General features: G+C 39.5%; 2 protein-coding genes across 2 annotated transcripts in view; one reads left to right on the top strand and one right to left on the bottom strand.

Moving 5' to 3' along the window:
* cog5 (component of oligomeric golgi complex 5) overlaps positions 1–27,573 on the top strand; it is a 65,389-nt gene that overhangs the window by 10,293 nt on the left and 27,523 nt on the right. The window contains exon 7 of the mRNA XM_067581308.1: positions 24,061–24,191. Within this exon, the coding sequence (XP_067437409.1) occupies positions 24,061–24,191 (131 nt within the window). The remainder of the gene's footprint in view (positions 1–24,060; positions 24,192–27,573) is intronic.
* LOC137175895 (G-protein coupled receptor 22-like) lies at positions 5,181–13,268 on the bottom strand. The gene is made up of 5 exons (XM_067581830.1): positions 12,936–13,268; positions 9,668–10,497; positions 8,185–8,329; positions 7,720–7,866; positions 5,181–6,910 (listed from the first exon to the last, which is right to left on the bottom strand). Exons 3-5 carry the CDS (start codon positions 8,305–8,307, stop codon positions 5,858–5,860), a joined length of 1,323 nt encoding a protein of 440 aa, XP_067437931.1. The 5' UTR covers positions 8,308–8,329; positions 9,668–10,497; positions 12,936–13,268; the 3' UTR covers positions 5,181–5,857.

Genomic DNA, 27,573 nt, shown 5'->3' with positions numbered 1-27,573 from the left:
GTGTAATCTGAGCAGGCAGCTGTTTAAGTCACACAGATATCCTGCTGTATATGTGTTTTGAACTTATTAACCATATCAGTGAATCAATAAATACAAACACTGTTGATTGATTTCTTCCTGTGGAGCCAATATGCAAACTATATTGGTTGAGTAAATGTCTGCTGTCAGTCAGCCTGGTGAAGGCAGTTTGTCTGGTCGTTGTCCTCTCTGCTCTCCAGGAGCTGCAGCTGGCAGGCGGCTGCTTCTGTAGACAGAGACGCTGAATGCAGGTTGAGAGAGAAGTGGGGAGGCTGCAGAGAGGTGGAGAGTGTGGATGGACTGTTGATGAGACCATTTTTTTCCCCTGCTCATGATAATGTGTGAGAGGAACAAAATTGAGTTTACAGCTAACACATCTCTCTGGATTCCGCCATATTTCTCTTTTGGTCGTTGCCTTGGCAACGTGCATCTATGAATTTGGGGGGTGGAGCTTCTGAAGGAGCACAAAGGGAGGGGTGTATTTGTTTGGATGTTCAGTTCAAATATCAAGAATCTTTCTCCAGAATGACTGACTCTTACTTTAATTTGCTTTAAATATTTTCATTTCAGTCTTTATTCATGCTGTTATTTTTGTTGCACCATATGATCTTATATAAGTGCTGTTGATAAAATGCCCTCATAGTAGAATAGCATTGTAATTAAGGAGAATTTAAGTTCTGATGGACAGCTTGCATTGAAGACTATTTGTTTTGGCTGCCAGTATTTTATATTTTAGGTGATTCATATTCCATTAGGGGAAACCAGTTGCCAGTCAGAACTATTGAAATCACATACCCAAACTTATATGACTTGCTCTCTAACTTATAATTACATAGTTCCATGGGTAGTCTCACCGCTTGCTGCTTTTACTAGCTTAAGTTTTACCATGCGCACCATTGCACACTTAATGTTCAGAACAAAGTGGAGAGGCACTGGAGCACACAGTTTGCACACCCATGTGTTAACATTTTACTGCAAGGTCAGTTCACAATAGCTCATAAGTGCACTTTAAACTAACCGATAAAAGACAAAAAAGTAATTTACCCAAAACAATATACACTTAACAAGAAATAGTTCACGCCAGAATGAAAGCCCAGGTACTCACACATGTATTAATCGAAGCTCCTAGAAGTTTGAAGGACAATGAAACACACTGTGAGCTTTCCTGTATGTTTCCAAAGTAAATGAGGTGTTTTTAGTTCTGGGTTAGTCCTTCAGTTCCTGAAAAACATATCTACAGTAGGTGTCTTTGGCACACTTTGTCATTCCACTCTCTTCACTGGCCACCTGTTTGCTTCTACTGGCTGACGGCCAGCCCAGCATGAAACACCTTGTGTGAGCTCGTGAGCTGGGTGCTGCTGCCCACGGCTTTGCAAGGGGGGCTCAACTAGAAGGACTTGTGGGCCAAGACAATGAGCTGAAACTTGATGCATATTACTACTTCTCTTTGGGGTGTGTTGCTCAGTCAAGTGCTTCAAGATAGATTTGTCACTGTATTGTGTCAGTTCCTAAGTTATTCTTCTGATAAAGTCAGACAACCAGATTCAGATTGATCTATCTCTGTTGAAGATCCCATGAAATGAGTCCTTGAACTTTATGAAAAATATACTATATGAATAACATATAGTACTGTAATGGATAACCAATAAATCATCCCAAATTTTTTAACCCCACTTTGGTGCACTTTCTGTCAAATCAAGCTACCTTTCTTAGTATAACTGACAGCCCATTGGTTTATTGGAATCGGCCAAGTGCAAAAACCACGCTGGGACCTGCATTGGTGGGCGCGTGTTACTTCAGACACCAGTGAGACAATGAAATGCAATCCAGAAAATCCAATTTGACTAACAGATCTGTGAATCTGGACGCTTCTCAGACGCCAAACACTTCCCTGAAAAATTATCACAGCAGCAACTATTTTATCTTTTTTGTCATGAAATACAGTGTTCCCGTTACAAAGTAATAAGGGTGTCACGATGCTCCAAATCAACGATTCGATTTGACTTCTGATTTGATGATCATGATTCAATTTGATTTTCGAAATATTTTTTTTTCAGCACTGACTGCTATGCCATTGTTAGACTATCAAGTCTAGATTTGTAAACATCAGTAGATCATTGGTTTTATGCCCTGACAACTGTCATTTACATATACAAATTCTTATTTAAAAGGATAGGCTACATGGTATCAAGTGTGAAAAAACTGTCATATTTTTCTTTGGAATGTACCACACTAAGGCCATATGGTCACATTGAAATAATTTATTTAAATGCAATAACAATAACTTATTTCACCAGTCAATTGGGAACAAACTGTTAAACACAAAAACAAAAAGATGAGCCACTGGATGACAGAAGGGTACTTTACAACAACAGCTTGAGTTGCCACCAGGATTAATCCTGGTGGCTTTTTGGTTAGGAAACTAAGTTTAAGCCATGTTGCATTATTTAGACAGTCCCTGTGCACTTATCTCACAGCCGGCTGTACATAGAGACCAATGTTATTTGTCCAGCTTGGAGGACGGTTTGTTGTGAAGAGAATCAGGTTGTAGCTCGTTGTTTACCCTACTACAGTAGGAAAGAGGCATCGTTTGTGTTTTAACAACGTTTCACTGATAAGTTATTGATCCGGGAAGTTTGAATCTGTCAATATATTTGTTGCATAGCCTACAAACTGTAGTTTTTCTGTCAACGATGCGTTCATTGTTTACACAACTTACGGGGAAGGAAAAATGTTGCCACACTGGTGACTTCAGGGAAGCAGGAGGATTTTCCAGTTCTGTTGTTTCTCCATCATCTCAAACTCTGGCAGTAGACAGTGGCCAAAGTCATACAGCTGAAGACTACTGGTAAGCTACTTTGAAATGTTGTTTTTTTTTTTTTCTTCAGATGTGCACTGGATGTGTGCAAGTAGGTGGGGGTGGAGAGAAATAAAAATACCGTGAGAATGACTGATCCTACTTTTGATTTCGAAGGTCAAAATCGAACACTCATTTCGATCAATTTTTGATTTTGAATCAAAATCGTGACACCCCTACAAAGTAATCAATCTGGACTGTGCACTTAAGTGTATGTGATTGGCCCACACAGTGCCTTGCTGGATGATGTCACATTGTGGCAAAAAAAGTTGAGCCAGGTTTGACTTTTATGTGTTTAGTTGCCAGAGCCCTCAGCGTTTTGTTGCTAGACCGGCCTCATTCAAATGAATGAGAGGCCTGCGTTTTTTCATGCAGGGCTACTGTCAGTTTGCGCATGGCCTAAGGGTTCAATATGCTTAAAACAAACTAGGTTGTACGAAGTGTCGTCAGAACATGTCTACAGATAAATGTGTCTACAGCTGTTCCAAATGGTGGGGTGAAATCATCATAAAGGAGGGCAAGATGGGATGACTCATACAAATGGCGATAACAGCACTCACTTTCGCTCAGTCTCTCAAAGGTATTCATGGTGTTGCTCATAAGATTGATCCTTCAGTGATTAATGTTGCGCTCCAACATGGAAACGCATCACATCAAGGAAGTAATGATACCATTTCATTGGAACTTTAAGGATGTCATCATGGCCAGTTTAATGTATGATGAGGTCACAACAGTGGTAGCCACTTTGACTGCAGGTACTCTTTGCTTTAAGCGCAGTCATAGACTTGATTTCATAGTCTTGGTTAGAATTGTTGTGTCCTACAATGGTTGGATAGGTTCAGAGGACTGTGTGACCTTTTGGTGTCAGCAGAGGAAAAGTGATACTGATACATTGCATGTCACTGCCATTATTTATCTATCTGCCATAATACCCTTAGTTATCACAAGGCATTAAGCGTGACAGAGAGAGTTCACAAGGACAAGTGTTTTCAGCAGCCTGTGTCTGCTAAACTGTGACCACTTCTCATACCACACACACCACAAATAAACACACACAGACTTGCACAAATTCCATTCGCTGCAAAGAGCCTTTAAATGGGGTCAGTGTCCTTGGTGTTCTCCAGCACAGCAACACTCTCATCGGTGATACGGTGTCGGCTTTGGTCTCTGCTGTGCCAGCCGGTTGTTGTCCAACAATTCCAACAATTTCTCAAGTGGGCTTTGCTGCTTTGTGTTTTGTTGTGGTTCACTCTGTGGGGTCTTGGAATCACTTCAATGGGGTTTTAAAGAGGGTCATTTGAAAAATAGTTTAATTTCAGTGGTATTTAAATGTTTCCCAGAAGTTACCACAACTGGAAACTTTTGTTTTTTGTGGCAACCTGGTTACAATAATGGAAATTATAATGCTTCAGCATACAGTGATATATTAGACAATAGTGTGATTCTATCCCTGTGGCAACAGCTTAGGTTTCAACATGACAATTCCCTGTGCACAAAACCAGGTTCATAAAGAAATGGCTTCCCAGTTTGAGGTACTAGAACCCCATCCAACACTCTTGGGATGAACTGGAACACTGACTGAGAGCCAGGTCTAAACATCCAACATTACTGTTGGACCTCGCTAATGCTTTGGTGGCTGAATGGGAGCAAATCCCTGCATCCAGGTTCCAACTTCTGCTGGAAACCCTGAAACCAGAAGAGTGGAGGCTGTTATAGCAACAGATTAATGCCCACGGTTTTGGAATGACATGTTCAACAGTCATACATATTTGGCTGTTCCCATAATTTTTGGCCGTATAGTGCATTCACTCTCTTTTCCGTTATCTCTTTCTCTTTCTCTCACCTTCAGTGGTGATGGTTCTAAATAAAATTAAGTCCCAATTTGTAACAGAAGGTCATTTACATAGAAGATTTACAGTACAAATCACAAATTTTGCATCAAGAGATCATTACAGATCAAACCTTGTTTAAAGTCTTGTGAACTGGTAAATTTGTGTCTCAAACACATAACTTACATTGATAGAAGAAACAGGGTGTTTATCAGTACTTCTTCTCCTTCATACTTGAGTCATTTATGTAATTTTCTTGCAGAAAACATAAACAGATTCTCTAAACACACAGTGACCTTAGATTTGATATAGCTTTTAAAGGCTGTCCCTCATTTCTTCACCATATGATATAAAACAGATAGAGGGGACGTCTTTGAGGAAAGAGAAACAAAATTTCACATGCCAATGCTTGACCCCCAGTGGACTGATGCTTTCTGTCCTTGATCCAATTCCACATAGAGAAGCAGGAGACATACTGTGCTTTTGGTTGTTTATTACAAACGGTGACAAACAATATCAAGGTATTCTATGACTGTACATAGACATTTTTCTCATATTACGCTAACTTGAGAACAACACGCAGTGCTGCTTAAATACAGAGTAATGACTGAATTGTCCTTGATACCACTCCACGACATTCCACAATAAATAGCAATAAATTACCCTCTTCATGTGCACATGACACGTATTTTGACACCTTTTTTGTATTGAGGCAATAATTAACTGTAAATGCAATCCTTGTACTTATACACATCAACTGATGTTAGTCTCCCTTTTTACATGTGATGTGTATATTAAGGAAACTCCTCACCTCATCTATTTATTCCTCTGATCTCAAGGAATACATCTCCTTTTCTGAGGTCATTATTTTTATTATTCATTAATAAGCTGCCAAGGATTTATGTATTCCATTGTTAATGAGCGTACCTCTGTTAAGCTTGTTTAGACTTGTAGTATATTTACCCATTATAGTCACATTTGTTGTTTTTTTTCCAAATATTTTCCACCCTTATTTGCATAAACCATACTCTGTATTTCCCTCTAAAACACCTGCTTCTGAATTTTAGACATAGACTGTTACTTCACTCTTATGAGTGTAACCAATTCCAATTTACTCTACATATTTGACATATTTACATTTGAGTTAATCCGATTACTCCGCATCCTGTGAGCATAGACATTTTTGTCTGGCTTCCGTGTCCTCAAAGGTGACCTTCTTGTTCCTCCTGGGGTCAATCCACGAGTTATGGATGACCACATTGTTTGGTGTAGGGTCAGCTTCAACTACAGACACCACCCTCTTCTTCATCTTGCTTTTTAAAACCTTTTGGAATTTCTGCCGAGTGAACGCATAGAGGAGTGGGTGAAAGATGGTGGTTCCATAGGCCATCACCAGGAAGCCCAAGCGGAGGCGAACAGTCAAATCACTGGGCCCAGTGCTGAGGATGATGGTGTTGAGCACAGTTATTGGAGTCCAGCAAAGTAAGAACGTAGAGATGATAAGAAGAGACATCCTGAAGACTCGTTTCTGCCTCTCTCGTCTCTCCCGATGACGCTTTACTGCTCGTCTCAGCGCAATAATGACTGACACTGATGCACGCATACCCAAAGGTGCACTCGCACCTGCCCTGACCCCTGTGCTGCTCTGTGAAGCGTCAGTCGACTCTGCTTGTGTTGCAGTGCTCAAAGAGATTGTGTTTTTACTCTTTTGCTTCTTTTTAGGTAGGTTGTGCTGAAAACGTGTTCCAATGCGAATATTGAGTGCTTGAAGGATCTTGTAGTAAGTCACTAGCATTACCACAGCTGTAAAAAAGAATATAGGGATCTGTGCTAGCAGGTGATAATACAGACCCAGCTCCGTGTAGTACTCATTTGTATGAGCCACTGTGACCACTACAGTCTGGTTCACAAGGTCCGAACCAGAATTGATGAAGAAGCCTACTTCCATGAAGGGAACCAGGAAACTGAAAAAGGACAGAGCCCAAATGGATCCCAGTAGAGCCACGGCTCGGCCCATTGTAAGCACACGGTTCGCTGGCCGCACTGAGATGTCATAGCGGTCCACAGTGATGGCCAGGACGTTAGCAGCAGTAGCTACGCTTGCAAAGGAGACGCAGGCCTCATGGAAACAGCAGATCATGGCAGTGTCTGCCTCCAAAGGAAGTAGCACCACCACCGCTGTCAGCGGGATGCAGCATACACACACCTGGAAACAGACAGGATTTCAGGTCAAATTCCAAATTAATTTAGGACCAGATAAAAAAAAATTAAAAAGCATGGAGATAGTAGTTGTAGTTGCTGTTGCTACTGTTTTATTTAAGCTAGTGGAAAAAATTACTGTCAACCATATTTTTATTAAATTTACAGTACACATTTTGAAAGCATTAGCTGTGTATATTAGTGATATCAGTATTATTTTTTTTTTGATCAGTAATTGTGTCCTGGTGCATCATAGTCATAGTCATAGATTAGCTAAATTTGGCATCCACAAATACTTCATCATTGGTGGGGCAACAACTGAATTTTGCTAAATTCTGTCAAAGTCATGGCTTGCATTTTTAATCACTTTAACATGTCTATGAAAAGAAGTCATTTGTTTTGGCCATGTTGCTGCTGTGGAAGGAAAGCTCACAATTGTCCTCTTAGGATTAATCTGTCTGCAAGACAGCCTATATAGATCTAGCTAGCATGTTCAATGCCAAGTATGCTGCCTGTTTTGGGGTACAATAAACAATCTAATTTAGTATGATATACCTCAATCATATGGTACACCAGCAGATATTTTGGCACTTTTTGGTTAGGTGTACCAAATGAATGTGATGCTTGAACTTGATATTCAGTGCAACTGTCACAGCAAATGGGATATGTAGTATTCCATATGAGTGAAGCTTACTGCCCAAGCATAGTGGAGGATTTAACGAAACACTAAGCCTTTTTTAATTTTCAATTTGTTTAGAACCACCCCAACCATGTGATAAGTCCCTGTGTGCAAAAAAGTAACTGATAATAACTCACCAACACATCCACCACATGCAGGTTCATGGTGATGATGTTGGAGACGGAGCTGATGAGGTTCTGTTTCATACAGTAGAGGACCAGCACTGTGAGGTTGGAGCTTAGGCCCAAAATTATCTCCAAAAGCAGGAAGCCTGTCAGAGAAACCTACCAACAGAAAAAACATGGTGTTTTTTTTTTCCCGACCAACAGTCAACAAGCCAAAGAAGATTATTATATATCACAGAAGATTAAAGAAACCAGAAAATATTCACATTTGAGAAACTGGAATCACAGAATTTGGAAATCTTCTTAAAAAATGACTAAATGATTAATTGATTATAAAAATAGTTTATGATTAAGTTCATAGTTGGAAACTAATTGATTAATCATTGCAGCTCTAATTTTTACTAGCAGGAAAATATCTCGCAGTCGTGTGACAGTGAATCCATTAGAAAGCTATCTGAGGCTGTAGCAACACAGTACCTGGAAGCTGATGGGGTAGATGGCCTCGGAGGAGGTCATGTCAAGGTCATAGGGGTCAGCAGTGTCAAGCACAGTCATGTTGCTCATGGTGGCTGCAGAAATCAACACTGGGTATGTGTGCATTATCCTGATGGGAGGAAGAGGCCTGGAAGGCAGTTGGGATAGAAAAGGTCTTTGTTAAAAAGTGAACCATGGCATATTCAGTTCTACCAGATCATTTTTTCAACCAGAATTTGTTGAACTGTCGAACAGCAAGCTCGCAACTGGCACTGCCTTTAGTGCTTTTAGTTAAGAATATAATCATGCAATGAAGGTAGGGTTAAGGTTACAAGATAGTACGGTATTCGCCTCCCAGAATAATTTATTTAAATACCTCTTTGAATTGGAAAAAAATTGACATCATGATATTACTGGAATTTTAGTTTTTACAGATTACTTCTTCAGAATGCTGAAGCACAACTTTGGAAACACATTGTGTTTGTAGATAATGAGTGTTTTAAAGGAAAATATTTTCTGTGAACATCACTTTGTATAAAACATTCAAGTGACTTTTTAAGGATACTTGCTAATTTTAACTTTGAAACTGCACAGGGGGCATAACTCTTGGAAAAGTACACCCTTTGTATTTTTTACAGGGTGGTGATTTGTTTTTCTTGGAAACATCGGTAATACAGAAGCCTAATTGCATAACAAGACTTGTGACTGAAGAGGCCAATCCCTGGAAAAATTCAATAGTGCATCTGGTTGATGCTTGTGTATGTGCTGCAGTTTAGTGCATAGGGTATAAATAACATTACCCTTCCAGTAAGGGGAAGCTTGTTGTAATGGCAGGGGTCAGTCATATTGTATATACTTGTAAGTCAGTTTAAAGAGATAAGAGCAAAGAAGCTATCAAAACACCACATTTTCACTTTATATTCAGAAATATCACACCATTACTGATGTTAGTGTATGTCATCAAATGCAAGTGCTAGATTGTCAAATGTATATTGTCTAATTTGCAATTTGTCACATGGCAAATTGGTTTCAACACTGGGCCAGATATGTTATGGTAAAGAGCAAACAAGTCCAGTATGCTTCAACCAAAGTGCTTTTCAGATTGTCAGGCAGCGTCAGAAATCCCTTTTTTTTTTTTTTTTTTTGTAACATTCCAATGCAGACAATTTGACAAGCATGCCAACTTCATACAATGATTGGCCAGGTGTTTGGAGGTGAGGAAATAAACAGCATTTGAACTTCTTCCACTTGATTTCTTTTGTCACTTTTTGTGTGTAAAACTGAGGGAAACCTATTTTCTCTTTCAGAAAAGGTCGTCGGAATTGTTCAGTTTAACAATTATTGCATCTTTACCTTTCAACAATGACAGACTTTTTGACCTCACTGCTACTAGGTTTGTTTGGAAAAGCTATAAACACTTGTGCCTTCAGATGTGGTTCGGACTGTAGAAAACTGAGTGCAGGTGTGATAGAAAGCCTAAACTCACCACTCCCTCCCAACAGTATCCTCTCCCGCTCAACAGCAATCGAAGTGGCCACGAAGAACTTGCTGGAGCATGTCAAACCATCCCACCATATTCTGACTTGTCAAGATCAATCTTCAGTTCATCCACTTGATTTGCAGCATTCTTCCGAACATCGAAATGTGACAGACAAAAAAAAGTCTTCCGTGAGCTTTAGCTTTGGGGATACTGGCTCCACTCAGGCAAAGCGAAAAGTCTGTTTGTCAAACACAGAAAGCAACACACACCCACCCCTCTTTGGGGGGCATGTGGTTTGCAACATCAGTGCGACGCACTAAGATCAATGCTTTCTTTCATGCAAAGCTCTGTCTCGTCATTGTCCGTTGTACTGTTGCCTTCAGTGTCATCTCCGCCTGAAAATGATGCCAGTGCCAGAACAATCTTCCTCTTTCCACTACTCTCCACTTTTCAGGTATTGTACGTCTTTCACACTCGTCTCTTGATCTCTCTGTGAATGCTGAAGGTCCAGATGTGGTCTGTTCATATTCCGGAGAACAGAGGAGGGAGATGGTACAGATGACAGAAAGGAGGGGAGGGTCCAAGAGAAAGAGAAAACAAGCTTGTGTGTTTTTTCCTCTGTACTGGACCCAGTTAACCCCTTCACATCCCTTCACATCCCAAACCACGCAATCACACTTATCCCTTGACTCTTGGACATTCACAGCCTTCTCACTCCCACTTTATCCTTAACAGACTGCGAGAGAGGAATTGATTGAAGCATAGAATGATGTCATGTCCCTTCATTGTCATGACCTTCCCTTGCTCTCTTTCTCCATCACATTTCATCTTTGATCCTGCAGAGGGAAAGGACGGCAGGTATCAGAGAAACAGAGTAAAAGAAAGAAATGTCACATTGAAATCAGATCGTTTCCAACTGGCCTGCATGTTGCATCACATAACTTCCACCTAATTTCAACTCATTTATCATCCCCTGACAGATAGCTTGCTCTTTCTGTGCTAATTGGACGCCTGTGTCTGTGAGTGTTTGTGCTCATGTTTGTGTGTGTGCCCAATGTGTTTAATCAGGCTTTTGATGCCTTGCCTTTTGTCTTTGATGGTTCTCATCATGTGTTGCTCAGCAAATGAGCACTGAAAACTGTTAAATGGTTCTCAGCAGACTTATGTCTTAATGTATAAACTGTTATGCCGATGGACTCACAAAACAACAGGTCAGTTCAGTTCTAGATTTAGATCAAAATTTGTCCAATTTTACGGCTATTTTATTAGGGGAATGTCCTCGCTTGCGTTTGGAAATAATTTAATTTCAGAACTTTGGCTTCTTTTGTTAAAGAATAGAAAATTCTATACAATATATTGTCTCAAAATAAAGTATCAAAACATTGTTTCCTTTGGCATTATTACTGAAAGGAAATCATCAAGGAAATCTGAAATACATTTTCTTTTTACAGTACATATTGTACTATCTATGAAGACAGTGACTCTAGATATGGTTTGCACATTCATACTTGTTTTCTTGTACCATGGCTGTAATTAATTTTACCATTGAGATATACAATACAGGACAATACTAAATTTTGTGTCTGCTAGATGATCTAGTTTTCTAACTTGGAAATCTACCTGCAGTTTAAAATGATCCAGTTACTGAAATGAGACAGAATTTAGACTATTTTGTTTTCTATAATTCATTTTGACCAATCATGATTTGTTGTAATTATCATGAAATATACCAAAAATATTTGCTGCATTTGCCATGAGTGTAGTCCAAGATATGAGGGTTGCAGCTAGAATCCATGATGTTTTGAATAAATTAATAATTTTTTATTGTGTTGTAGGAGTAAAATGGTATATCCATCCAATACACACAATAATACCCAATATAAATAAATCTGTAACTAATACCGTATGTAGTTTATCTGTAAATGTGGTGGAGAATTGTAAATTCAACCACATTAGCAGTGGTTGTAGATGCTCTCCATATGCTGTTACTGAGAATAGCTGATGCATTTTCTCCATTTTACAGTGGTTATTTCAAATAAACAGCATGCTTCACAAGGAAGATGCAATGCCTGAAGCTAAAAGATGGCACTGGAGTGTGGGACCTGTTGACAGACGTGGGCTGACCTTGTCCTTAACCACGCAAAAATTGTACCTAAACCCAACCAGCCAATCACATTCACTCTGACACCTACTACTGATAATACACCTACCAATTTCTGGCAAAATGCCCAGCTTCCCAGGTTGTCTTGATCTGCACTTAAAGTATATCTCTAAAAGGATGCCCATGTCTGTCAAATCAGCGAGGGAGAGAATTAGTCTATTAATCCATTAGTCTGTCAACAGAAAACGAATCAGCCACAATTTTAGAATCATTTAATCATTTGTCATTTATTAACCAAAAATGCCAAACATTCAATTGTTTCGGCTTCTCAAATATGAGGATTTGCGTCTCTTCTCTGTTATATATTGCTGTAAATTAAATATCTTTGTATTTGGACAGTTGGCTTGACAAAACAAACAATTTGAAAATCTCACCTGGGCTATTGAAACATGTCATAGGTATTTTTCAGTATTTTCTGACCTTAATTGATCACTTAAATTGACAGAATAACCTGCAGTAATGGAAGTAATTGTTAGTTGCAGCCCTAGTAGTTCCTTGAAAAAGGGAACATTCACTCTCAGCTTTTACTTACTTGTCTTCTCCATGACGGGTTCTTGCTTTGATAACGAGTTACAGTTATTACCTTTCTAGCTCTGTTGCAGTTTATAGTCTTGATAATTGTCTTATTTACTGTGCATAGTTGCTGCAGTATAAAAAAAATCTTTTTTGGCTCTGTGATTTTTGTCAAACTCATCATTTCTTGTAGCTGTATTTTCTGTTGTATGAAATATCTGTCCTCTAGTTGACCTCACTCTAAGGACATATTTAAACAAGTCTTCAGGCTGATTGGTTTTGTGTTGTACAAGCTTTCCTACAATAGGAGAGTCAATCTCTTTAGGGGGCAGTGAACTCAGCTATGTTTTAGCTTGTAAAAACCCATGTTCCTTGCTGTTTGACAGCCACTCATTTAGTCAAATTATTCTCTACTTATAATAATCACTGCTTGAAGATCGTGACTCACAGGCTCAACAACATGTCAGCATGCTGTGTGTACAGTGTGTTTATCTGCAGTGTGTTTACTTTACAGTGCCTTCATGCAACACATTCACATTGCCTTGCTATTAGCTCACTGATGACAGTGTTAGTATACGATTGTGCAGTGTGTTGGTTTACCTCTACACAGAGACCATTCCTCAGCAATCCACTGGTCTGTCGGAGTGCTTTCCTTCCCAGTATGGCTTTTTAATCTCAGTCCCCAAAGGTAGCGTAGTGTGGCACGTCCCCACAGGTGATAAGCCTGAGTGGCTGAGTTTTGGCTTAGTAGTCCATCATTCAAAGATCATACGTCACCACACTGTTGATGCCCCTTCAAGATGAAAATCTGACTAGTAGAAACCATGCAGCCACAGAGCCTGCAGGAAGCGAGAGAGATACTGACACTGCTGCTCTGCCTCCCCCTCTCTTCTCTCTGCTGTGCTTCTTTTTCTGTCTGTCTCTCTGTCCTGCTTTCTGCCTCTCTCTGTATCTGCCTCCAGTAGCCCTTCCTACTCATCCATCGCTCCCTCCCCCTCCTCCTACCCTCTCTGAAACTGTCTGCTCCTTCTCTTCTTTTCCTTTTACACCTCTGCGCTTGACTAATTGGATTCACAAAGCAGGTTTAACAAAAAAGACATTTTTCATGTCTTATCTGTCTCTTTCTTTTCTTTTGATAGCTTTCTTTGTCTTTTGTATTGCCTTTAATAAGTGGGAAAACTCTGATTTCAGCAGGGACAACACAGATCTGAGTCTTTTTTTGTGTTTGAGTCCTTGCTTCCCTCTCTTTTCCTCTTAGCCATCTCTCCACAAGTTTATTTGTCCTCAGAGAACCCAGATCCAAAAACGGTGACCATGACAATACTAATGGCAGCATCCTTCCTCTCAGGACTTTGGCCACTCCTCCACTGTTGGTGTTTGCATAGTACCTGCCGGATGGTACATGTGTAATTGTCCCAATCTGGCCACCATTGGAGCAGTCACAGTGTTGCCCTTATTGCCTGGCGAGCATATCTGCAAGGTAGCTAGTGAGTGGACTAATTAGGGCTACTTGACATTGGCATAGCAACAAAAGCACCACTGGCCAAAGCGAACACAGAATGATAGATCAGAATTCAAATCAGGACCCGTCTGTTGTCTTCCGGGAGACACTTACTCCCCTGATAATGATACCTGATTTTTCACATCTCCCCCCGATCTGGTCATTGTATCTCACCTCTTCATCTCTCACTCTTCGTTTATTCAAGGAGTGTAAGCAGAGATGATAGTTTCCAGTCCAACTGTTTTGACATGCGCAACTCAGCGGGAGGCATGTTTTCCCCCAGATACAAGTCTTTAGCGACAGAGAGTGAGAGAGAGAGAGAGATAGAAACAGAGATGGAGACAGCAGGGTGATGGAAAAGGGAAAAAAAGACAGACTTTCTGTACAAACATGACTATGATATATGTGAGAGGCAGAGCTGGAAACAGAGATTGAGACAGCTCGAAGACTGTTAGCAAAAAAAGCAAAGACAAAAATGTGTGAAAGGCTAGTTCACACCTAAAATTGCTATAGGCACAATAGAGTGCAACATAAAACATTCATAAATATTTAATGAATACATTAATATTGCAACCTGATATCTAGGCTGTCTGCTGGCTGGCCTAAAGGCTGCTGGCTGTTGTATAGTCCCCAGCTGGGCTATTTCAAACAGAGGTTCATATGAGTGAAAGGAAGTGCAGGGCTGTGTTTGTGTGTGTGCTTTGTACTTATGACAGTGCAGTCATGGACTTTGTGCTTAAGGGATAAATGTCACATGAGTAAATGCTGAAGCCTTGATGATGGTCCAGCGGCACAGACAGCTGAAAACTCAAGGTCAAGATCAAGATTATGATTGCCTTCAGAAAGTAACTTATAAAACAACAGCTAATAACAACATGAAACATAGTGAAACTTTGGAAAAGCCATCCCTTTGAAAAATAACAGTCAAAATAAATTTAGGTATACATACATCTTTTAGCTAGTGTGTGGATTAATGATGCATGATTAAGGACTTTGTATGGCTAGGGATCCAAGGGAGTGCAGTGTTGAGTGTGAAGTTGTTTAGATGAGCGGTTCTCGAGAAATATACAAAAATATCTCATAAACAATGTTGATTTGCTTGTTCTTCTTCCTGTGGAGTCAATGAGCGGGCATACGAACAGCACCACTCTGCCATTGCAACCCACATTGTGGTTGGAGGTGGGGTTACATCTGTGGTGTTATTAACTTGAAAAAGTGAAAGATTTAAGCTTTACTACTGAACTGTGTACTGTGAACAAAACTTGACATGTACATTCAAGACTTAGTGCAGGATGTCTCAGACATGTTTGGAATGGGCACTGCAGTTCATCTAACTAAAAAGCAAAGAACGTCTGTCTGTCTGTCTGTCTGTCTGTCTGTATGTATGCATATATGTATGTATGCATATATGTATGTATGTATGTCCTTTGCATATCTCGAGAACAGTTCATCTGATGTATTTCATACTTGGCGAGTGTATTACTGGGGACCCAAGGACAGGCAGTGTTAAATTTGGTGCAATTTGGACATGTGACACATTTTATATTAATAAACAAGTGACACCGTTACATCAGTGGGGCGGGGCCTCTGGGCCCTGACTGGCTGAGCGGGACAAAGGCACGTGCCCCACTCAGTTAAACTGCTCAAGAGTGAAGAATGAGTGCACACAGGAGAAAAAAAGAGGCGGAGGCAGTAAAACTAGCCAATAGAAACGCATACAAGTTTGATTGGCAGCAGAATCAATCAATGAATTCGTTTTATATAAAGTATCCTTTAAACCTGCCATGAATTTAAAAACAATGATCTGTCAGCTTTCCGTGTCACAATATACACCTACTTAGCATTTATTTACGTATTAATGTAATTATGAAATATTATTATTGTTATTATGTTACTATTATTCTGCTAAGGAGTTGGCATTTTCTAACATTTGTGATAAAGGTTACAGGAAGCTGTAGCTGCTCAACAATAAAAAATTTAGAATTGTTCATTTGTGGAGCAGCGACAGAGGGTGAAAGTTTGCATCATATTAAAAACCTACTGCAACAGATGTAATTACAGCTCAGGGCAGAGTGGATGAGAAAGTAGTTTTCTGCCTGTTGTAATGTTGCGTACTTTTTGATAGAGATCAGTGAATACTTTGTGGAGATATAGGTGGGGAAACAGAATATCTAGAATAAAGAATATCTGGCTATTTATGAAAAATGATGTTGATTGGACCCTGAATTTGTGGGAAAGCTGCTTTTTCCTTTCAACAGATTTTGGTTTCCCGTTTCGGATACAAATCTGTACAAGGGATCACTAAGAACTAGAAAAGATATTGTAATAGTGAGGGGATAAAAAATTAGGCATGATAAAATCTCAACAATACTCAATTCTAGTTTCATCCCATTCTAATATCCAATTTCAACCTCACTTACACCAGATTACAGAATGTAAAATAAATTTTTATTGGACCTTTCAAGCAAGTGCACACACAGCATCATGTCATGGTTTACACTTGTGACACACTGAAGCTTGGCAGTTAACAGCCCTTGTGCTTCTTTATACACCTTATGTTTGAGAAGCTGTTACAGGCATTCTTCTTCTTGAAAGCTTAAAAACAACATCCTGCAAAAAAATCTCTGGTTCTGGCAGAGCAGTCTGCTTTGTGTTGCTACACAGCCTCTTTTAATCAGCTTATCAAGTGGACTAAATACTTGTCAGACATAATGGGCTCTTTGAAATGTTAGGGTTCAAAAAGCAGTTAACCAGAATTATTTTTATTGTTATATTTACGTTATATTCATATTTATTATGTTTTATATTTAGTATGTACATGCTGTACATGTGTAAGTATTAGTGGTAAAAAGTAATTCAATTTTGTTATACTCTTTTTACTCTTAAACTCTAGACCATTTTAACGTAAAATTCTACAAAAAATTGTTTGGTTTTACAAATGAATCTCTGCTCAGCAAAGGGAGCCATGATTAAATCATCTTGTTAACTCTTTGATGAGTAAGATATTTTTTATTTTCCCAGTGGGACCACTAAAACAATGCTTATGCTCGACTTTGACATGATTTCACCATCTCAGCTTGGTAAAATTAAAAACAATCACTATTCCCAAATTTAGGTCATTGATTATTGTGAAATACTGCAAAATAAAGTAAGTATTAGGGGTTGACCGATCAGCCTGACTGATTATTGGATCTGATATTCAGCATTTTTACGATTATCGGAATCATTATGTTTGCCGATATGCGCTACTTTGGCTCTGATGCAGCCACCTCTCTCAGTCTGTAGTCACCACTCTGTGGTCTTGAGCAATGTCCCACCCCTAGCACTATCTGAGCGGTTACACGTCACAAATAATAGCCTATCAACACTGAAAGCAGCTGTGCCACAGACAGCACAGAGAAGCATCTGCAGTCTGAGTAGCTCTGGTGAGCAAGCAGAGCTGTGTTTCAAATGTAAGGCAGCAGATATTGCTGAAGTTGCCATAAACATCACAATCCTCTATGCTGAAGTTTTAAAAACACCACAATCTTATGATCTATTTCTATGATGACAAACATGCCCAGTTTCCCAGTTACGCTGCTGAAAATGCCCAAATAATGCACTTTGTTGCAGTGATATAATGTAAGCGAATGTTGAGTCTTGTAACGTCAGAGCTTACGTGAAAGCAACAACAAATGTCAACAAGTTCATTAGTGGATCAATAATTTATCCACCTGACTAGCAAAGAAATTGATAGGCTATAACGTTATTTCTTGCACGTCACTTACCAGGGCTGGTCATACTCTCAGTCTCAACCCACGACTACTAGTAATGTTACTGAAGCTGTCTCTGACTCTGTTTCTTGTAACTGTTAGGAGAGGTTTAGGATTGTTGTTAGAGACTATAGACGTAATGGAACAGTATCTAAGGACTGTGTTAATCCATGCATGGACTGCCTAGATGGTGTACAGTTAGAGTCAGAGTTGAATAGTCACTTCTTTTGCTACTGTGCATATCCAGTGATAGTAATCATTAGTAATGAAGTGGCTTAGTTTTGAATGATAGGTTCTCTGCTATGACATCTTTTCAATATATGACATTTAAACAGTGGTGGGATAAGTACTCAGATCCTTTACTGAAGTAAAAGTATCAATACCACAATGTAAAAATACTTCAGGACAAGTAAAAGTTCTGCATTAAAAATCCCACTTAGGTAAAGGTACAGAAGTATTACCAGCTAAATTTACTTGTAGAATTAAAGCAAAAGTACTCATTTTGCAGAAAATCGGGTTGTGACTGATATATTGAATAAATATAACAATGTACCTCATTAATACTGATAAGTCAATGCATAGGCAGCATTTTATTGTTGTAGCTACTCGAGGTGGAGCCAGTTTGAACTGCTTTGTGTGGGTTATAAAATAAATCTGAGGGGTGTTGAGATGATAGATTGGGTAGGAAAGAAGAAAAAAGATAGTTCTGCTACATAAAATTGAATTTGGATTAATTTTCAGAACTTTTCTTTAATCTTTGTGCTTTTTTGAAGTGTTGGAGATGTTAAGTTCTTTGGACCTTAAACAGTTATTTATTTGAAACCATGTGAGGGAAAACGTCTCTTCGGTGGAATTGCAAACAACTCAATTCAATCTTTTCAATGTGTTCATTGCTGCTCAGCTCATCATTATGTTATTTTGTGTAAAGTTTTAATGTGAAAACTAGTAACTAAAGCTGTCAAATAAATGTAGTGGAGTAGAAAGTTCAAGTTCAAGAAGTTTCCCTCTGAAATGTAGTGGAGCGGAAGTATTAAAGTAGCATCAAATGGAAATAAAAAGTACAGGTACCTCAAAATTGTACTTAAGTACAGTACTTGAGTAAATGTACAAATGTATATTGGTTATTAATATCTGTTATCGGTCTCCTTGATTACTAATAATTGGTATCCATATCGGCCCTGAAAAAACATATCGGTTGACTCCTAGTGTGTATCATTTTACTGTGAAACAGAAAGCAATTAATGGTATAATTTTAACAGCTGTAGGAATAACAGTTGACACTTAAATTGGTTGCATGTGACAAACGGCTAATCACTAGTGTCAGCTGAAAGCTGTGTGTTTCTGTATTTTTTTGGCATATTTGGGTGAAGATATTATTGCTTGGAACATAGTGAGCATATGCATGGACATGGACACGGAGAAGTAGACTAGGCTACAGGAGTGGTTTGAGAAATTTGTATGGATTTTTTCATCAAACTGTCAGGAACAGTGCTGGGCTGTGCACCGATTTGGTGTATTGGCCACAGTCAGAATTGCAGTTCACATGACTCCCACTGGCCCAAAACAATTTTCTCTCATACACTGCAATTACAAAAGAAATGACTATAAAGAGATCAGTAAATTATTACCATGACATTTATGTGTGCAGGGAGTAAGCAGGAAGTCAGCTGGTTCAGCACTGTGAGCTCCTGCTAAAAAGCCTGAAAAACCTTTTTGAGGTATGCGTCCAATGAACTATAAACCTTTCAGAACCACCTTTCAAGAATACAGGGGGTGAGTTCAAATTAGTACTCCTTCAAAATTACACTGTCTGTGGCTTTGAAGTACATGTTGTAGTATGTCTTTGGTAGTAATGTGGCACACTGTGAGCGTTTTTACACAGCATGTCAAAGTAAAATTAGTTTACCTGTTGGAGGTGTGCTGGTCGTCTGCAGGTCTTCATCAAACATCATCATCACTGTGGCAGTTTCTGCTTGCACTATTCTTATCTGCATTATTTCTAACTAATCCGCTCAAGAAAGAGTTCCAAATATCTCCATATCTTGTTGTATCGACTCTTTTTTTTGCACTGCTAATGAAGCTCTGCTCATTTGGTGAGGAACATGTTTCACTTCCTGTAAATTCTTCACAATAAAAGTCTCCTGTTATTTAGTCATTTAAAAGCTTTTAATATGAAGCAGTTAAGCAGGAAATGTTGTGTTTGCATCAGCAGTAACTTAATATGACTCTGATACAGCTGTCCCTCAGCAGGCTTCTGGAAAGCTGACCAATCAGAACAGAGGGGGCTCATCAGGAAGGGGGCCTCAAAGAGACAGGAGCTAAAACTGCCTGTTAGAGATGGAGGCTGAACCGAGGGGCTGCATAAAGGGCCAGTATAAGATAAATAAGGAGTTTTTTGAACTGTGAATCATGCAAAGCTACTCTAGTGGAGTTCCATCATAAAATATAGAGCTGGAAATGAGCATAATACATCCCCTTTAATGTTTAATGAAGCAAGACTTTGTATTGATAAGCTGCTGTTTTTAGGCTCCCTTATGGAATCCCCCTCAGGTCTACCTCTCACTGATATTTCAGCTTTCTTAATTTGTGCTCAATGATAATTATCTCCTGACTGTGTAATATGCTCTGATAAGCGGGAAGCAGATCCCTCCCCTCTGCCTGTCTCCATCCACAAGCCAGTTGGCTGATTACCTCCATCACCAAGGTGATGCTGAGGGGGCCATGCTACAGTTTTCAAGCATGGCAATGCTGTGATGAATTCCAATGTTGTAAAGAATATTTATATCTATAGGTAACTTTGATTATTGGTAACATACACCTCATCGTCCTGTGAAGAATGACCTGAATGAATTCCCCCAACGCAGAAACCAGGGCACATCTGTGCCAGAGCACAACTTATCCCTTGGGAACCAACACATAATATCCAATGGCCTGTATTGTCTGTTGTTGTGTGTGTGTGTGTGTGTGTGTGTGTGTATGTATGTGTGTGTGTGACTTCAAGCATGGTGTATCAGACAGACCCCTGAGCATATTATGACACAAGTCAGAAAAGATCAACCTCTTTCTTTTCCTGTCTCTCTCACATACACACATATCTAAACAAGCAAAGGGATGCAGGGCTCAGCTGTTTGATCGCGGTCCCTAGCAGGCTGTGTACTTGGGTTGAGGCTTCGAGTGGATTGCCTCTGAATTGAATGTGGCTTCTGTCCAATTCCCTGGTCCTATATGCCTCAGCCCGCCACCTGCCTGTTAATACTCTCCGTCTTTCTCTCTGTGGGAAGAAGAGCAAACAGTCTGCAGCTCTAAACAAACAGCACATCTGAAATGGTTTGATATCAGTCCCCACTCCCCGCACCTCTCTGCCTCTCCTCTCATAATCAACGGCTGATTTGAAGCTCCCTGCTTGTCATGTCGTATCAGAAGAAAGGGATAATGGTTCTTGTTTTAATTCACTGAAACACCCACATCCCCAACACATTTGTATTCATAAATGTAACTGCAAACTAACATTTTGCTCACTTTTCTTGATCAGAAATTACTGGTGGTGTTAAGATAATTCATGGCAAAATCAACTAAAAGTCCAATGCTCCTATGATGTGAATAATCATGGCTTCTAAAGGCATCACTGTGCCTCAGCGGAACCGCTTGTCGAATGGTCGATATCGTCTGAAACCCCCTCTGGCTGCCCCCGACAACTTCTGTAACTCTCTGAAACCAACAATCGAACAATCATACCCACTTGATGCAGTGACAGACCAGTGTGTGGAGGAAAGAAAGTAGACAGGACTTTAATTTCTCAAGCTCTTTTTTTCATTCTTCACACAATTATTTCCATTACTTTTCATGTGTAGAAACAAGTGCAAACACTATAAATGCTTTCAAGAAGAGACTGCGCCTTTATCCCCATAAAAACAATGATCAGGTCTTGCCCCTTTCTATTAGAGCTATTAGATTATGTTCATCAATTAATCTTCCCATTATTTTCTCAATTAAGTGTTCCAGCTCCAAAATTGTGCCATCAAATTTCAAGAACCCAGGATCTGTTAAAAAACACTCAATCCTGCTTATCAATTCCTGACAGCTAGTGCTGGACTTATTGCGCTTCTGTCTACACTACTGGACCAGAGCTAGTGCTCATAATTATGGCCACTAATATACAGTAGTGATACACTGAAATGTAACTACAACCCCAGAAAATTGTTATGTAAAGGAAGAAATCTGTCCAACATTTGCTGCAGACTTTTATAAGAATGTAGCATTTTTGATGTCTGCACTTAATAGCCTATAGTCATAATAGCCTATAATCAGCTCATGCTAGCTTGTCCAAATGAAATAAAAACACTGACACTGCAAATATTCAACATAGCAAGATAGAGAAAATTTGTTTTTCTTTATTTTACCTTTTCCCTAAAAGAATCATTTATCATTTAGGACAATTGATTCCAGCCAACTTCTGCTGATGGTTATTTTTCTTTTGATACTCAAATAATATCAAATTATATGTAATTAATCTGATTCAGGATGCATTAAGACCAGTTTAGAAAAGTAGAATCGGAATTGGAGACAATAAAAACCATAAAAATCCTCAATATATTATTATTCTGAAATCCTCTATTTCACACTGCTTATGTGCTCCCTTCATTGGCTCCTGCTATACATACTCACTTCCGAATCCAATGTATAAATTTGCCAGGAGGAGGCTGCACCAGCAGGCCGTGGTTTAGTCACACAAATCAGTCTGTTGTCTGCGTTCTCCCATTACATCTTGACTCTATTTCCCTCTTCCAGCCTGCTCATCTCTCTGCCTGGCCCTGCTTCTCCCTTCCTTCCTGGCTGAATGAACTTCCCACACAAGTCAAGACTGCAGAGTCACCGCCTCAAGACTCTTTAGAGATGAGACACTTGATGTTCGCCTTTCCTCACCATGCTTTCTATAAAAAGACCCTTGCACTCTGATTACTTAAGCCCTTTTCCTTATTTGTAAATCACATCACAGGTGTAATGAAAATGTCTTAAAATGAACAAGAGCAACAGAAATCTTGGGAGTAGTTTCACTGTCATTGCTGTTAGAATCATGATGGCAAAGCTCAAGTGTTTGCTCGAGGCACTCATGCCCTGCTGGGTGAAATATCACATATCGACAAGGTTACATCAATTTCAATTTCATATCAGCACAAAACAGAAATCAGGTGCAAGGCGAGTCAATATTTCTTCCTCTAATGCATGATCAGACTTTACAAAGCTGGTGGGTGGACAAACGATGTAGAGGCAAAAGCAGAAATGAAGTGTTTAACACGCAGTCAGAAGTGCTATGTGCTTCTTTGAAACAAGTGTTGCTGACAAATCTGTCAAGCTGACTAGTCCCGCTGTCATCTTTTCTGTCAACAGGATGCAAAATAAATAACAGACGTGATAATTCAAACACAAAGGAGATGTGTTGATGAAGTTTCAGTCTGACTAGGCCATTGTTGTGTTGGGGAAAGGTCATTGCAAACTCTTGGTTCGAGCATTTGAATATGACTAACTCCCCCAGTGTCCTTCTACCTAAGGTAAAGAGTACTGGGGTTCCTTAAAAGAAAATCAAATATCATTATATCAACTACTCCGTTCACCCAAAGCAGATGTGAACACTCAAGTTGAAACTGAAAGTCTGAACTTTAACTGTTTTATCTCCAATCAAGTGTTTTACACAACCAACACAACTACAAAAAGGTGTAGATGTCCAAATGTTGAGACACTCTCTTGCAATTTGTGAGACAATACTTAGTGGTGGTATTGTATCTGAATTATCTGAAATGTTTCCATTATGCATGTTAATGGAGAAACACTGGACATTGGAAGCACTATCAATATGATTCATTCCAATACAAAGGCTCTTTTACACAGAGGTCCTGCATTATAGTTGTAAAGAAGATCCGTCACTAAGCCACCTTTGCTTTTTCCACTGAACCAAACAAAACTGGCATAATGCTGCCCCAGTGTGTGCTTTTACATCGCATGCCAGTGTTCCGGATTCAGAGGTGTGACGTGTAACACAACAGTGTCAGCTCCTTGTCCCACTGTGCCAGCTGTCCGTTTTACACAGACACCGATCTGGCTCTGTGACTACCTCCATAGCCGGCTTATTGGCAGAGCAACCCCCCCCCCCCTCTGTGTCCCTACCTTTTATACAGTGGAATAAAGGCCATGAGTATGTTGACTTTGAGTTAAGCCCATGCATGGTGAATGAAAAGAAGCCATCGTATATTGATCACCAGTACTGTGATTCACCATGGCAATAGGGGAAGAGCAGAGCCTCTATTTTAATGCAGTGGAACTAGAAATGCATGCATATGACATGTCTCTGGTAATTTGAGTCTTGGTAAACGTAGATGAAAATGCAAAAGAAGCTGAAAATGTTTAAATTTAATTATTTGTTGTTTTCTTTTTCTTTTTGTCTGTTTGTGTTTATGTTTGCTGGCGTATGCTCCAGACTATCTGTCTCAAGGTGTGGATCTGAGTGGCATCGAGGTGATTGAGAATGACTTGCTGCTGATCAGCAGAGCCAGGCTGGAGGTGGAGAACCAGGCCAAGAGGCTACTGGAGCAGGGCATGGAGATCCAGGTATACACACACACAGAGCACACCCAGAGAAATAATACAGTCCACTAGATTTGTTCAGGGTGTACTCCGCAGCTTTAATGTTGACCAAGCAAACCTTTTCAGGAATGAGTGAAATATCAGTGAAGCATCAGAGTCAAATCTTCAACTTCTTGAACACAACCTGGGTCTTCATTTACCACGACTGTATGCTGATCCACTTCTGTTTTAATTTACTGATGTTTGCTGTTAATGCAAACTCAACTATTTCTCCATGTTTCTTGTTGTCTCGGTAAATATGAATAACATGATCCCTTTAGGGTTTTTTAACCAGTCTTTATTAGCCAGTGGCCTCTATTTGTTGGTGCTGGACAAGCCCCCAACTATTAATTTAGACTCTGCCATTATTTGAATACTGACTTTTTATTTGAGAATTGATTGTAGTACTCTAGGACATTAAATATATGAGACTAAATAAGAATAAAACTAATAATAATAAACCCATGAGTGGTGCACAGGCAAAGATTCTTGCCCACCACTGCAAAGACCCAAGGTTTGATTCCTGGTGGAGGTACCTCTAGCTTAGTCGTGTCTTTAAACAAACACAATTGGCTGTCTTCATAGTTGGGAAGCTAGCAAGGGTTCTTGGTCCTGTAGTAGTGACTCTTGCTGGCTCTGACATATCAGACTTTATAGACTGCTTGATTCATCCCTAAAATTCTTTTGGGTATTTACTGTGCATGTACAGTTCAGTTTTCTGTATCTTACTGAAAAAAAGACAAAACAACAACAACAAAAAAAACCCAAAGAAGTAATTAAGTCAGATACAGTATATACTTCTTATACTTTTGGCCGACTTTGAGGACTACTGAATATTAATAAGAGTGAACGCCTTCATGTAAAAGCACTAGCCAAGCAAATCCCACAAGCAGTGCTGTCATTCCACCCAGCTGCTATTTCTGTCCCCTGGGTGTTAACATTGCATATTGACTCTGCTCTCTTCAAGAGAGTAAATGGGTCACAGAAATGAAAGCACCCCAACAGTCTTAGTGCATTTATACTCTTGGAATAATAAATAATAATAATTCTAAAAAAAGATTTTAAGGTTTAAGGTTTTAAGGTTAGTCATATTGTTGCTGTTGTGATTTTTGTTTTCCATTTTTTCCCAAACTGTGGTGAATATCAAAGTCATGTGACATCACAGATGCCCCTGAGTCTTTCATTTCTTCCTAGGTCTTCATTTTTTTTGTTTATTTAGATTTTCAAAAAGAAAGGGACGTTTGATTTATTAAGAAAACATTTTTTTTGGTCCTGAGTAAAACAAGGACAACAGCAGAAGAGAGATGAGCACTTTGCATATGTGTCGTCCTATGAAATATATGTGAGAGAGGGAGCACATGTGAGCTCTGCTAACCTTCATCTGCCCCAGAAAGCCTTGTTCTCCAGGGGACAGTGTCCCATTAAAGAAAGTGTGTTGTTGCGTGTGTGTGTGACAGTCTGTTCAGTGTCCATGATGACATGTTGCCAGTGTCCAGAAGTGTGTTCTTGCTGTATTTCACCTTGTGTTGCTCATGGAACAGCCATGTTCTGCTTTGTTTCTCCTTGAGCCGGTGTGGAGAGATGATGAAATGCTGATCAGGCTAGTGGTAGCGTGCAACACTCAGTCTCTCTACAACCAAGAGCGACATGACACGACCTTCTGGGTTTTACCATCACAGGATGTCTCACATTTTCTAATTACACCTCTCCTCATGGTGTTTGAGCACTTTTTTCATTTAAATGTCTTCCCTCTTCAGAAAATGTTGAAAAAATAGAGAAAATAGTAAAAGTGTTCACAGTGAGGTTTGTGGACTATCCTGAAATTGATGTTGCTTTTCAGTTTTTCAGATGTAATTTCTGGATCCTTTGATATTTTCTTGATTTGATTTCCCTTACTTTTGATTCTAGCACAATTCTCCTTGAGGCCCACAAAACCTGAGTTATGTATTTTATGTTTTTCATGCAGGTCCTTGTTTTTCATAGCAGTAACTGTTAGTTAGTACAGCGATCACATAAATGTAGATATGTGGACAGGAGGAGCTGAGTATTGAACCACCAGCCACTGAATTAATGGGTGACTTGCTTTACCACTGGACCTACAGTCCTGGGACATACCATATTTTCCACCTAAAATGACATTTATCTTTTTCTCAAAGCTCTTTTAAGACATATTTCCTTATATCGTTCAATATCTAGCCTAAATGGTCAGTCTTTTTGCTTGTGCCACCCAGTCAGTTCTGCAGGGTGACCACATCTGCCATGTTGCTGTCAGACCTACAGTAGCTTTCACAAAGAGAGCACACAGAGCTCTTGAGGGATTCATCAGACCTACTGTAGCTTTCACAAAGACAGCACACAGAGCATGTGTCCTCTCCAGGAGGAGAACATGAATCCCTGAGGAGAGAGAAGCAAAGACAGAAATGGAAACAGTTTGTAAAGGGGCAGTAAAGGATTAAAGAAGGATTTTGAAAATCTTTCATCAGACAGATGAAAAGGGAAACAAAATAAACTTCTGGATTTTTTTTTTTCTTCTGACATGTGGAAGGGGTGGTATTTACCTCAGCGGGGGTGATTTTTTTTTTGACATTGTGCTGGTGTTACTTTTCAAGGGGATGGAGGTATCACAAACAGATAAAGTAAATCTTTAAAAAAATATTCATTACCACTCTACTTCACAGAAGAGGCAGAATCCTGCAATTATGTACATTATAAAAGGGCCAAAATCAGGAAAAAATATAAAGAAGTCAACCCTGGCAGTTTGGGGAAAAAAATGTTCATTTGCACAACAGAAACTCATGAGAAACATACATCAAACATGAACTTGATGAAATGATAATGTTACTTGAGTAAGTCACCCCAATATTGTTACAACATTCACACATGCTGCACTCATGCAGTTTCACCTTAGAAACCTAACAACAAATGGAAGAAGTACGCTGCTGGTGGGCTTTATAATGAAACATCTGTGCAGGAAATGTTGAGTTAATTGATGTAACAACATCAACGCCAAGTAAGAAAACAGCACAGTATAACCTGGATGTGTTTTTGTGTGTGTGAAGGCAAAGGGAGGCTAAACAGGTGCATCTGAAGCAGTTGACAGAGTGTGAAGTAGCAGGACACCGTGACTCTGTAGGCTCCTCAAAAGTCTTGGTGACTGGTTTTTACTCCTACGTCTAGACAATAAGCTGTTTTTAAAATTAGACACACACACACATACACACTCCTCTCTACCCTGTGTATTTCACCCTCAGTAGAGGTATTTTTATCCTGACTACTGTTGAAGTAGCCTTGGCTAACGACTTCATGTCGCTGCGTTATGTGTGTGGACATATGGGGCTCTATACACACACACACATGTACATATGTA

Source organism: Thunnus thynnus, chromosome 23 (genome assembly GCF_963924715.1).
Source record: "Thunnus thynnus chromosome 23, fThuThy2.1, whole genome shotgun sequence".
Classification (NCBI taxonomy): domain Eukaryota; kingdom Metazoa; phylum Chordata; class Actinopteri; order Scombriformes; family Scombridae; genus Thunnus; species Thunnus thynnus.
This window is presented reverse-complemented; position numbering and strand designations above follow the sequence as displayed.

Bases quoted from the DNA above. Each gene is read 5' to 3' on its own strand.
- LOC137175895 (XM_067581830.1), bottom strand. From the start codon at position 8,307: ATGCACACATACCCAGTGTTGATTTCTGCAGCCACCATGAGCAACATG. The intron at 7,867-8,184 runs GTACTGTGTTGC...TTCTGTTGGTAG, and splicing joins TCTACCCCATCAGCTTCCAG to GTTTCTCTGACAGGCTTCCT. The intron at 6,911-7,719 runs GTGAGTTATTAT...GTCTGTTTCCAG, and splicing joins TGCATGTGGTGGATGTGTTG to GTGTGTGTATGCTGCATCCC.